This window comes from Leuresthes tenuis, unplaced genomic scaffold, assembly GCF_036924035.1.
Source record: "Leuresthes tenuis unplaced genomic scaffold, fLeuTen1.0.hap1 SCAF_22, whole genome shotgun sequence".
Lineage (NCBI taxonomy): Eukaryota > Metazoa > Chordata > Actinopteri > Atheriniformes > Atherinopsidae > Leuresthes > Leuresthes tenuis.
In genome coordinates this window covers 77,501-89,650 of record NW_027325376.1, presented here as the reverse complement: position 1 = coordinate 89,650, position 12,150 = coordinate 77,501, and the positions used below count along the sequence as shown (strand labels likewise).

The following is a 12,150-nucleotide window of genomic DNA, read 5'->3' as shown; positions in this document are numbered from 1 at the left end:
CTCGTGCGTTACCTGTCTGCAGGTGGAATGAACACACGGCGAACACCTGTCTGACTCGTGCGTTACCTGTCTTCAGGTGGAATGAACACACGGCGAACACCTGTCTGACTCGTGCGTTACCTGTCTTCAGGTGGAATGAACACACGGCGAACACCTGTCTGACTCGTTCGTTACCTGTCTTCAGGTGGAATGAACACACGGCGAACACCTGTCTGACTCGTGCGTTACCTGTCTTCAGGTGGAATGAACACACGGCGAACACCTGTCTGACTCGTGCGTTACCTGTCTTCAGGTGGAATGAACACACAGCGAACACCTGTCTGACTCGTGCGTTACCTGTCTTCAGGTGGAATGAACACACAGCGAACACCTGTCTGACTCGTGCGTTACCTGTCTTCAGGTGGAATGAACACACGGCGAACACCTGTCTGACTCGTGCGTTACCTGTCTTCAGGTGGAATGAACACACGGCGAACACCTGTCTGACTCGTGCGTTACCTGTCTTCAGGTGGAATGAACACACGGCGAACACCTGTCTGACTCGTGCGTTACCTGTCTTCAGGTGGAATGAACACACAGCGAACACCTGTCTGACTCGTGCGTTACCTGTCTTCAGGTGGAATGAACACACGGCGAACACCTGTCTGACTCGTGCGTTACCTGTCTGCAGGTGGAATGAACACACAGCGAACACCTGTCTGACTCGTGCGTTACCTGTCTGCAGGTGGAATGAACACACAGCGAACACCTGTCTGACTCGTGCGTTACCTGTCTTCAGGTGGAATGAACACACGGCGAACACCTGTCTGACTCGTGCGTTACCTGTCTGCAGGTGGAATGAACACACGGCGAACACCTGTCTGACTCGTGCGTTACCTGTCTGCAGGTGGAATGAACACACGGCGAACACCTGTCTGACTCGTGCGTTACCTGTCTGCAGGTGGAATGAACACACGGCGAACACCTGTCTGACTCGTGCGTTACCTGTCTTCAGGTGGAATGAACACACGGCGAACACCTGTCTGACTCGTTCGTTACCTGTCTTCAGGTGGAATGAACACACAGCGAACACCTGTCTGACTCGTTCGTTACCTGTCTTCAGGTGGAATGAACACACAGCGAACACCTGTCTGACTCGTGCGTTACCTGTCTTCAGGTGGAATGAACACACAGCGAACACCTGTCTGACTCGTGCGTTACCTGTCTTCAGGTGGAATGAACACACAGCGAACACCTGTCTGACTCGTGCGTTACCTGTCTTCAGGTGGAATGAACACACGGCGAACACCTGTCTGACTCGTTCGTTACCTGTCTGCAGGTGGAATGAACACACAGCGAACACCTGTCTGACTCGTGCGTTACCTGTCTGCAGGTGGAATGAACACACGGCGAACACCTGTCTGACTCGTTCGTTACCTGTCTGCAGGTGGAATGAACACACGGCGAACACCTGTCTGACTCGTGCGTTACCTGTCTTCAGGTGGAATGAACACACGGCGAACACCTGTCTGACTCGTTCGTTACCTGTCTGCAGGTGGAATGAACACACGGCGAACACCTGTCTGACTCGTGCGTTACCTGTCTTCAGGTGGAATGAACACACGGCGAACACCTGTCTGACTCGTTCGTTACCTGTCTGCAGGTGGAATGAACACACGGCGAACACCTGTCTGACTCGTGCGTTACCTGTCTGCAGGTGGAATGAACACACGGCGAACACCTGTCTGACTCGTTCGTTACCTGTCTTCAGGTGGAATGAACACACGGCGAACACCTGTCTGACTCGTGCGTTACCTGTCTTCAGGTGGAATGAACACACGGCGAACACCTGTCTGACTCGTGCGTTACCTGTCTTCAGGTGGAATGAACACACGGCGAACACCTGTCTGACTCGTGCGTTACCTGTCTTCAGGTGGAATGAACACACGGCGAACACCTGTCTGACTCGTGCGTTACCTGTCTTCAGGTGGAATGAACACACGGCGAACACCTGTCTGACTCGTGCGTTACCTGTCTTCAGGTGGAATGAACACACGGCGAACACCTGTCTGACTCGTGCGTTACCTGTCTGCAGGTGGAATGAACACACGGCGAACACCTGTCTGACTCGTGCGTTACCTGTCTTCAGGTGGAATGAACACACGGCGAACACCTGTCTGACTCGTGCGTTACCTGTCTTCAGGTGGAATGAACACACGGCGAACACCTGTCTGACTCGTTCGTTACCTGTCTTCAGGTGGAATGAACACACGGCGAACACCTGTCTGACTCGTTCGTTACCTGTCTTCAGGTGGAATGAACACACGGCGAACACCTGTCTGACTCGTTCGTTACCTGTCTTCAGGTGGAATGAACACACGGCGAACACCTGTCTGACTCGTGCGTTACCTGTCTTCAGGTGGAATGAACACACGGCGAACACCTGTCTGACTCGTGCGTTACCTGTCTTCAGGTGGAATGAACACACGGCGAACACCTGTCTGACTCGTGCGTTACCTGTCTGCAGGTGGAATGAACACACGGCGAACACCTGTCTGACTCGTGCGTTACCTGTCTTCAGGTGGAATGAACACACGGCGAACACCTGTCTGACTCGTGCGTTACCTGTCTTCAGGTGGAATGAACACACGGCGAACACCTGTCTGACTCGTGCGTTACCTGTCTTCAGGTGGAATGAACACACGGCGAACACCTGTCTGACTCGTTCGTTACCTGTCTGCAGGTGGAATGAACACACGGCGAACACCTGTCTGACTCGTGCGTTACCTGTCTGCAGGTGGAATGAACACACGGCGAACACCTGTCTGACTCGTTCGTTACCTGTCTTCAGGTGGAATGAACACACGGCGAACACCTGTCTGACTCGTGCGTTACCTGTCTTCAGGTGGAATGAACACACGGCGAACACCTGTCTGACTCGTGCGTTACCTGTCTTCAGGTGGAATGAACACACGGCGAACACCTGTCTGACTCGTGCGTTACCTGTCTTCAGGTGGAATGAACACACGGCGAACACCTGTCTGACTCGTGCGTTACCTGTCTTCAGGTGGAATGAACACACGGCGAACACCTGTCTGACTCGTGCGTTACCTGTCTTCAGGTGGAATGAACACACGGCGAACACCTGTCTGACTCGTGCGTTACCTGTCTGCAGGTGGAATGAACACACGGCGAACACCTGTCTGACTCGTGCGTTACCTGTCTTCAGGTGGAATGAACACACGGCGAACACCTGTCTGACTCGTGCGTTACCTGTCTTCAGGTGGAATGAACACACGGCGAACACCTGTCTGACTCGTTCGTTACCTGTCTTCAGGTGGAATGAACACACGGCGAACACCTGTCTGACTCGTTCGTTACCTGTCTTCAGGTGGAATGAACACACGGCGAACACCTGTCTGACTCGTTCGTTACCTGTCTTCAGGTGGAATGAACACACGGCGAACACCTGTCTGACTCGTGCGTTACCTGTCTTCAGGTGGAATGAACACACGGCGAACACCTGTCTGACTCGTGCGTTACCTGTCTTCAGGTGGAATGAACACACGGCGAACACCTGTCTGACTCGTGCGTTACCTGTCTGCAGGTGGAATGAACACACGGCGAACACCTGTCTGACTCGTGCGTTACCTGTCTTCAGGTGGAATGAACACACGGCGAACACCTGTCTGACTCGTGCGTTACCTGTCTTCAGGTGGAATGAACACACGGCGAACACCTGTCTGACTCGTTCGTTACCTGTCTTCAGGTGGAATGAACACACGGCGAACACCTGTCTGACTCGTGCGTTACCTGTCTTCAGGTGGAATGAACACACAGCGAACACCTGTCTGACTCGTTCGTTACCTGTCTTCAGGTGGAATGAACACACGGCGAACACCTGTCTGACTCGTTCGTTACCTGTCTTCAGGTGGAATGAACACACGGCGAACACCTGTCTGACTCGTGCGTTACCTGTCTTCAGGTGGAATGAACACACGGCGAACACCTGTCTGACTCGTTCGTTACCTGTCTTCAGGTGGAATGAACACACGGCGAACACCTGTCTGACTCGTGCGTTACCTGTCTTCAGGTGGAATGAACACACGGCGAACACCTGTCTGACTCGTGCGTTACCTGTCTTCAGGTGGAATGAACACACAGCGAACACCTGTCTGACTCGTGCGTTACCTGTCTTCAGGTGGAATGAACACACGGCGAACACCTGTCTGACTCGTGCGTTACCTGTCTTCAGGTGGAATGAACACACGGCGAACACCTGTCTGACTCGTTCGTTACCTGTCTTCAGGTGGAATGAACACACGGCGAACACCTGTCTGACTCGTTCGTTACCTGTCTTCAGGTGGAATGAACACACGGCGAACACCTGTCTGACTCGTTCGTTACCTGTCTTCAGGTGGAATGAACACACGGCGAACACCTGTCTGACTCGTTCGTTACCTGTCTTCAGGTGGAATGAACACACAGCGAACACCTGTCTGACTCGTGAGTTACCTGTCTTCAGGTGGAATGAACACACGGCGAACACCTGTCTGACTCGTTCGTTACCTGTCTGCAGGTGGAATGAACACACAGCGAACACCTGTCTGACTCGTGCGTTACCTGTCTTCAGGTGGAATGAACACACGGCGAACACCTGTCTGACTCGTTCGTTACCTGTCTTCAGGTGGAATGAACACACAGCGAACACCTGTCTGACTCGTGCGTTACCTGTCTTCAGGTGGAATGAACACACGGCGAACACCTGTCTGACTCGTGCGTTACCTGTCTTCAGGTGGAATGAACACACAGCGAACACCTGTCTGACTCGTGCGTTACCTGTCTTCAGGTGGAATGAACACACAGCGAACACCTGTCTGACTCGTGCGTTACCTGTCTTCAGGTGGAATGAACACACGGCGAACACCTGTCTGACTCGTGCGTTACCTGTCTTCAGGTGGAATGAACACACAGCGAACACCTGTCTGACTCGTGCGTTACCTGTCTTCAGGTGGAATGAACACACGGCGAACACCTGTCTGACTCGTGCGTTACCTGTCTTCAGGTGGAATGAACACACGGCGAACACCTGTCTGACTCGTGCGTTACCTGTCTTCAGGTGGAATGAACACACAGCGAACACCTGTCTGACTCGTTCGTTACCTGTCTTCAGGTGGAATGAACACACGGCGAACACCTGTCTGACTCGTTCGTTACCTGTCTTCAGGTGGAATGAACACACGGCGAACACCTGTCTGACTCGTGCGTTACCTGTCTGCAGGTGGAATGAACACACAGCGAACACCTGTCTGACTCGTGCGTTACCTGTCTGCAGGTGGAATGAACACACGGCGAACACCTGTCTGACTCGTGCGTTACCTGTCTTCAGGTGGAATGAACACACAGCGAACACCTGTCTGACTCGTGCGTTACCTGTCTTCAGGTGGAATGAACACACGGCGAACACCTGTCTGACTCGTGCGTTACCTGTCTTCAGGTGGAATGAACACACGGCGAACACCTGTCTGACTCGTGCGTTACCTGTCTTCAGGTGGAATGAACACACAGCGAACACCTGTCTGACTCGTGCGTTACCTGTCTTCAGGTGGAATGAACACACGGCGAACACCTGTCTGACTCGTGCGTTACCTGTCTTCAGGTGGAATGAACACACAGCGAACACCTGTCTGACTCGTGCGTTACCTGTCTTCAGGTGGAATGAACACACGGCGAACACCTGTCTGACTCGTGCGTTACCTGTCTTCAGGTGGAATGAACACACGGCGAACACCTGTCTGACTCGTGCGTTACCTGTCTTCAGGTGGAATGAACACACAGCGAACACCTGTCTGACTCGTTCGTTACCTGTCTTCAGGTGGAATGAACACACAGCGAACACCTGTCTGACTCGTGCGTTACCTGTCTTCAGGTGGAATGAACACACGGCGAACACCTGTCTGACTCGTGCGTTACCTGTCTTCAGGTGGAATGAACACACAGCGAACACCTGTCTGACTCGTGCGTTACCTGTCTTCAGGTGGAATGAACACACGGCGAACACCTGTCTGACTCGTTCGTTACCTGTCTGCAGGTGGAATGAACACACAGCGAACACCTGTCTGACTCGTTCGTTACCTGTCTTCAGGTGGAATGAACACACGGCGAACACCTGTCTGACTCGTGCGTTACCTGTCTGCAGGTGGAATGAACACACAGCGAACACCTGTCTGACTCGTGCGTTACCTGTCTGCAGGTGGAATGAACACACAGCGAACACCTGTCTGACTCGTGCGTTACCTGTCTTCAGGTGGAATGAACACACGGCGAACACCTGTCTGACTCGTGCGTTACCTGTCTGCAGGTGGAATGAACACACGGCGAACACCTGTCTGACTCGTGCGTTACCTGTCTGCAGGTGGAATGAACACACAGCGAACACCTGTCTGACTCGTGCGTTACCTGTCTTCAGGTGGAATGAACACACGGCGAACACCTGTCTGACTCGTGCGTTACCTTTCTGCAGGTGGAATGAGTGGCTGACTTACGACATCTACGTAGCGGATCTTCCTCGCTCAGCCAGACTCTGTCTGTCCATTTGTTCTGTGAAAGGAAGGAAAGGAGCAAAGGAGGTAGGACAGGAATTATATAGGTGGAAACCAATGAAGTTATTGGCGAGTTGATGTCTGACCCTGCCTCCCTCCTGCTCGCCTGTCCTCAGGAGCACTGTCCTCTGGCTTGGGGGAACGTCAACTTCTTTGACTACAAGGACATCCTGGTCTCTGGTAAAGTGGCCCTTGGTCTCTGGCCCGTCCCTCATGGGCTCGAGGACCTGCTCAATCCCATTGGAGTTGCCGGTGCAAACCCCAACAAGGTGCCTTTGTGTGTCTGCTGAAGTTTCTTTATTGGCTGTTGATCAATGACTGATCGATGTGATCGACGGTGCTGTGGTGTTCAGGAGACTCCGTGTGTGGAGCTGGAGTTCACCTGGTTCAACCATACGGTGGTGTTTCCTGACGAGCAGCAGATCGAAGAACACGCCAACTGGACCATCAGCAGAGAGCTGGGCTACAACTACTGCCATGGACTGGTAACCTCTCATGTTCCTCACATTTACTGACCAAGCCAGGTTCACGTCACTTATTGGATCAGAACTCACAGTCACTGCAGAGTGACACTTTACTCTGTTGGATTTGGTCATTTTGTAATATTTCAAAACCTGAAATCTTTTAAGTCCAGATGTATTCAGACACTTTTCTCTGGCTCCAAAATGTTCCGGTTCCAGAACCAAGCTGGAGTGTTATTTCCTCCAGACACTGACACAGTACGTCTGCTGGGCTGCAGCCGTCTGGTGACAGAGACACATAAAGTTGTGTATCGTCTGCATAACTGTGATAATTGATGTTAAAGTTCTGCAATATCTGACCCAAAGGGAGCATGTACAAGTTAAACAGAAGAGGTCCAAGAACTGACCCCTGGGGGACTCCACAAGTCATGGCCACTCGCTCAGATTCATAGCTGCCAATTGTTACAAAATAACTCCGGCCTTCTAAATAGGAACTGAACCAGTTAAGGACCAGAAAGTCCAACCCAGTTTTCCAGCCTGTGCAACAGTATCAAACGCAGCACTGAGATCCAACAGAACCAGGACTGAAACATAACCAGAATCAGTATTCAACCTGATGTCGTTTAACACTTTGACCAGAGCTGCTTCAGTGCTGTGATGACGTCGGAAGCTGATTGAAAGTTTCATTCAGAAAATCATTGAGCTGGTTAAATATAATTTTCTCAGTAATCTTGGATATGAAAGAGAGATTAGAGACAGGTCTGTAGTTGTTCATCATAGATAAGTCTAGACTTCTCTTCTTTAATGGCAGCTATCTTTAGTGACTTTGGAAAAATGCCTGATGCCAGTGAGCTGTTAAGTATTTGTAGGAGATAACTTTCTACTGAGGTAAAAACAGTTTTTAAAAAGTCAGATGGTTTTGTGTCCAGAGTGCAAGTTGTTGATTTCAAATGGAAAACTGTTTCCTCCAGGATTTTTAAATCAAAAATATTAAATTGTGACATAACATCAGAGTTATTTCTAGGTCTTAGAAACAGATTAGTTTTCTTGTTTGTCTGTGTGGTGTGAATGTTTTAAATATAATTTGAATATGATTTGCATATTTAAGTAGGGGGGTGGACAGGGAGGAGTGGACAGGGAGGAGTCGGGTACTCCGACATGTGCGCTAAATTCCACGTTGATTGGGATGTACAAAAGAAATGTGCTTGGATTCATGCGTGTGCACACATTGATACATCTGGATATTTTTGTATGTTGGAGGGAATTTTGGTTTGAGAGTAGGCCACGTTTCAGTAGGAAATCTTTCTACATGAGGCCCCAGGTCCAGAGTGTGACCTCGGAGGTGGGCCGGTTCTGTTTCATGTTGCCACAAACCAAACATGTCCAGCACAGAAGAAAATTCTTTAGCATTACCATACGTCATATTATCTATGTGAATGTTAAAATCCCCAGTCAAGATAAAATGGTTAAAATCAGTCAAGATAACAAACAATAATTCAGAGAAATCATCAATAAAACTTGCACAGTATCCTGGAGATCTGTAAATGATTAAGAATTTTAGGGACGTTCTGTTAAGTCTGTTCTTATATTAATATATTCAAAAGAAGTGAAATGAGATCTCTTTACACTGGAAAGTATCTTTAAGTAAGGCAGCTTCTCCCCCACCAGTCACAGTTTGGCATTTATCCATGAAACTAAAATTTGGGGGGTGCTGTTTCATTAAGAAAAGCAGCACTTGTGCTCTCTGTTAACCATGTTTCTGTCAGAGAAAGAAAATCTAAATTGTGTGAAATTATGAAGTTGTTAACTAACAGTGACTTATTGGACAGAGATCTAATATTAAGTAAAGCTAGCTTTGTGGAGTTTGGGGGTTGTTTGCCTCACTGCTGAGTGAGACTAATTAACCAAATCCAGGTAAGAAACCCCTGCAGAGACTTAAAAATCACAGAGAGATTTCAGGTTGTGAGTGGACTGTTGGTAGAAATCACAGATTCAGATTTCATCTGATTTAGGTTCTGTGTCCCCCTCAGAGTAGTCGTCTGGCCTGTGACAGCAGTGTTTCAGCCACTGATGCAGAACAGCTTCACTCTCTTTGCTCCAGAGATCCTCTGTACGAGCTGTCGGAGCAGGAGAAGGATTTCCTCTGGAGACACAGGTGAGGGTGGGGCTCATATGGAAACACGGGTGAAAGGTCAATCAGACAATTATTCATCAATTATTATGTTTATGTCATCTGTATGCATCCCCAAATCAGAAACAGTCAGGACAGTAAATCTTTTCCCACTTTGTTTCCTTCTGCCAACACTTAAAGCCGCTCTGACTCTGAGGAAACCAGGTGATGCAGAGTTCCAGCTGTTATTTTGTCCCATTCCTCCTTAAACAGGTCTTAAGGTGTGCAGCAGTGCGGGGGGGTGGTTGTTTCTCTGCTGGGGACAGGTCAGGACTGCAGGCAGCCAGTCCAGCACCCGTACCTCTTCTTCCTCAGCCAGGCCTTTGGACTGTGGCAGAATGTGGTTTTCCATGGTCTGCTTGAACAATGCTGGGACGTCCCAGGAAAAGATGTGGCCTTGAAGGCAGCATATGTTGCTGTAAAATCTCAGTGAGCTTTTCTGCATTAATGCTGCCGTCACAGAAGTGGAAATGAGCTTTGCCCCCTGATCCAACCCCATACCATCACAGAGCCTGGCTGCAGGGACTGGTTGCTGACAGCAGGCTGGATGCTGCTTTTGCTCTTTGCTCCATTTCTTCCACCAAAGATGTGGAATACTGATGGGTCTGACCACAGCACACGTTTCCACCGTGTGACGGTCCATCCCAGACGCCTCCGAGCCCAGAGAAGTGGACGAGGTTAACATCAGGCTTCTTTCCTGCACAGTAAAGCTTGTGAATGGAACTCTGTATTGTGGTGCTGGACAAAGGTTTCCACAGTAATCCCTTGTCCAGGTGCTTCTATCAGCTGCTGATGAATGACGGTTCTTGATGCAGCCTCCTGGTTACATGGTTCCAGTTACCTGTTTGAAATACCATCATGATTTTGTCAGCCCAAAACTGCCTTGTTCTATTTATTAATATGTTACAGGTGTAAAACACAACTTTAGAAAGTAGTTGTATAGTAAAGACAAGAAGCTGATCAGATTAATTGTGACATATGTTTGCCTCAAACTGTCTGTTATTAAAAAAAAGTCAGAGGAAACCAAAGACTTACTTATTTTATTTGTGTTTTCATTTTGTCCCAAATGTTTCTAATCTGGGGTAATTTTTACCTGTGACGTTAGCTGCCTGCCTTTACCTCTGATTATTATAACATCTGTCCCTACCTTTTTCTCTCCACCTGCAGACATTATTGTGTGAACATCCCAGAGTCTCTCCCTAAGCTGCTTCTTTCTGTCAAATGGAACTCCAGAGATGAAGTTTCACAGGTGCAGTCACTAAGGAACTTACTACCCATAACCCTAACCTACTAACTCACTAACTAAAGAACAAACGAACCCTAACCTACTAACTCAATAACTAAAGGAGTAACTATACCTAACCTCGGGTTTGACCTCTCACTCACCTGCCCCCCACCCCCAGATGTACTGTCTGCTGAGGGAGTGGCCTCTGATGCAACCAGAGTCAGCTCTGGAGCTGCTGGACTGTAACTTTCCTGACCCGATGGTGCGGGACTTTGCTCTGCGCTGCCTGGTTCAGGGTCTGCCAGATGACAAGCTGTCCCAGTACCTGCTGCAGCTCGTACAGGTGCGTTCATACCTGCACACCTACCTTCAACAGAGTTATCGTGTGATCAGATGTGTCGGGACTGATCTTTGTGTCAGCAGGTGTTAAAGTATGAAATGTACCTGGACAATCCCCTGGCTCGGTTCCTTATAAAGAAAGCTCTGACCAATCAGAGGATAGGACACTTCTTCTTCTGGCACCTGAAGTCAGTGTGATCTTCCTGTTGTTTCCCCAATGTTACCTCTTCTGCACATCTGCCTGTGTGTTTGTGTCTAATGAGCCAGAAATGTTTTCACAGGTCAGAGATGCACAATAAGACAGTTTCCAGAAGGTTTGGTCTGCTGCTGGAGGCTTTTTGCAGAGCCTGCGGAATGTACTTGAAACACCTGAACAGACAGGTGAGTTTTTCTTCAATGTATTTGTTCTCTCTAATGCTCAAACTCAACTTCAAACAATTGTTTGCAGAGCAGAAGCTAAAGTTAAACAGATATCAGCCAAGGAGTAAAGATGGGAATAAAAACTCTGAGACTCCCATGAAAGCAGTTAGATTCTAAATAAAATCAAGAAATCAAAAATTAAAACAAAAGGGTTAAAAGTTTTAAGCTTCATCTTAAAGCAGGGAGTGTTGTTGTCCTGCAATTTAGCAGGTAGCTGCTTCCAAAGGAGAGGAGCCTGAAAACTGAACCCTATGCCTCCTGTTCTGATCCTGAGAACTGAAGGCTCCGCCCCCGATCTCATCCTGAAAACTGAAGACTGACTCCTGTTCTGATCCTGAGAACTGAAGGCTCTGACTCCTGTTCTGATCCTGAGAACTGAGGGCTCTGACTCCTGTTCTGATCCTGAGAACTGAAGGCTCTGACTCCTGTTCTGATCCTGAGAACTGAAGGCTCTGACTCCTGTTCTGATCCTGAGAACTGAAGGCTCTGACTCCTGTTCTGATCCTGAGAACTGAAGGCTCTGACTCCTGTTCTGATCCTGAGAACTGAAGGCTCTGACTCCTGTTCTGATCCTAAGAACTGAGGGCTCTGACTCCTGTTCTGATCCTGAGAACTGAAGGCTCTGACTCCTGTTCTGATCCTAAGAACTGAAGGCTCTGACTCCTGTTCTGATCCTAAGAACTGAAGGCTCTGACTCCTGTTCTGATCCTGAGAACTGAGGGCTCTGACTCCTGTTCTGATCCTGAGAACTGAAGGCTCTGACTCCTGTTCTGATCCTAAGAACTGAAGGCTCTGACTCCTGTTCTGATCCTGAGAACTGAAGGCTCTGACTCCTGTTCTGATCCTGAGAACTGAAGGCTCCGACTCCTGTTCTGATCCTGAGAACTGAAGGCTCTGACTCCTGTTCTGATCCTGAGAACTGAAGGCTCTGACTCCTGTTCTGATCCTGAGAAC

General features: G+C 49.2%; 1 protein-coding gene across 1 annotated transcript in view; it reads left to right on the top strand.

Annotated features, from left to right (window-relative positions):
• The window catches only part of LOC140282078 (phosphatidylinositol 4,5-bisphosphate 3-kinase catalytic subunit alpha isoform), a 62,631-nt gene that overhangs the window by 35,729 nt on the left and 14,752 nt on the right, over positions 1-12,150 (top strand). The window contains exons 12-19 of the mRNA XM_072376628.1: positions 6,503-6,608; positions 6,698-6,850; positions 6,935-7,066; positions 9,073-9,197; positions 10,380-10,461; positions 10,616-10,780; positions 10,861-10,964; positions 11,058-11,157. Of these exons, the coding sequence (XP_072232729.1) occupies positions 6,503-6,608; positions 6,698-6,850; positions 6,935-7,066; positions 9,073-9,197; positions 10,380-10,461; positions 10,616-10,780; positions 10,861-10,964; positions 11,058-11,157 (967 nt within the window). The remainder of the gene's footprint in view (positions 1-6,502; positions 6,609-6,697; positions 6,851-6,934; positions 7,067-9,072; positions 9,198-10,379; positions 10,462-10,615; positions 10,781-10,860; positions 10,965-11,057; positions 11,158-12,150) is intronic.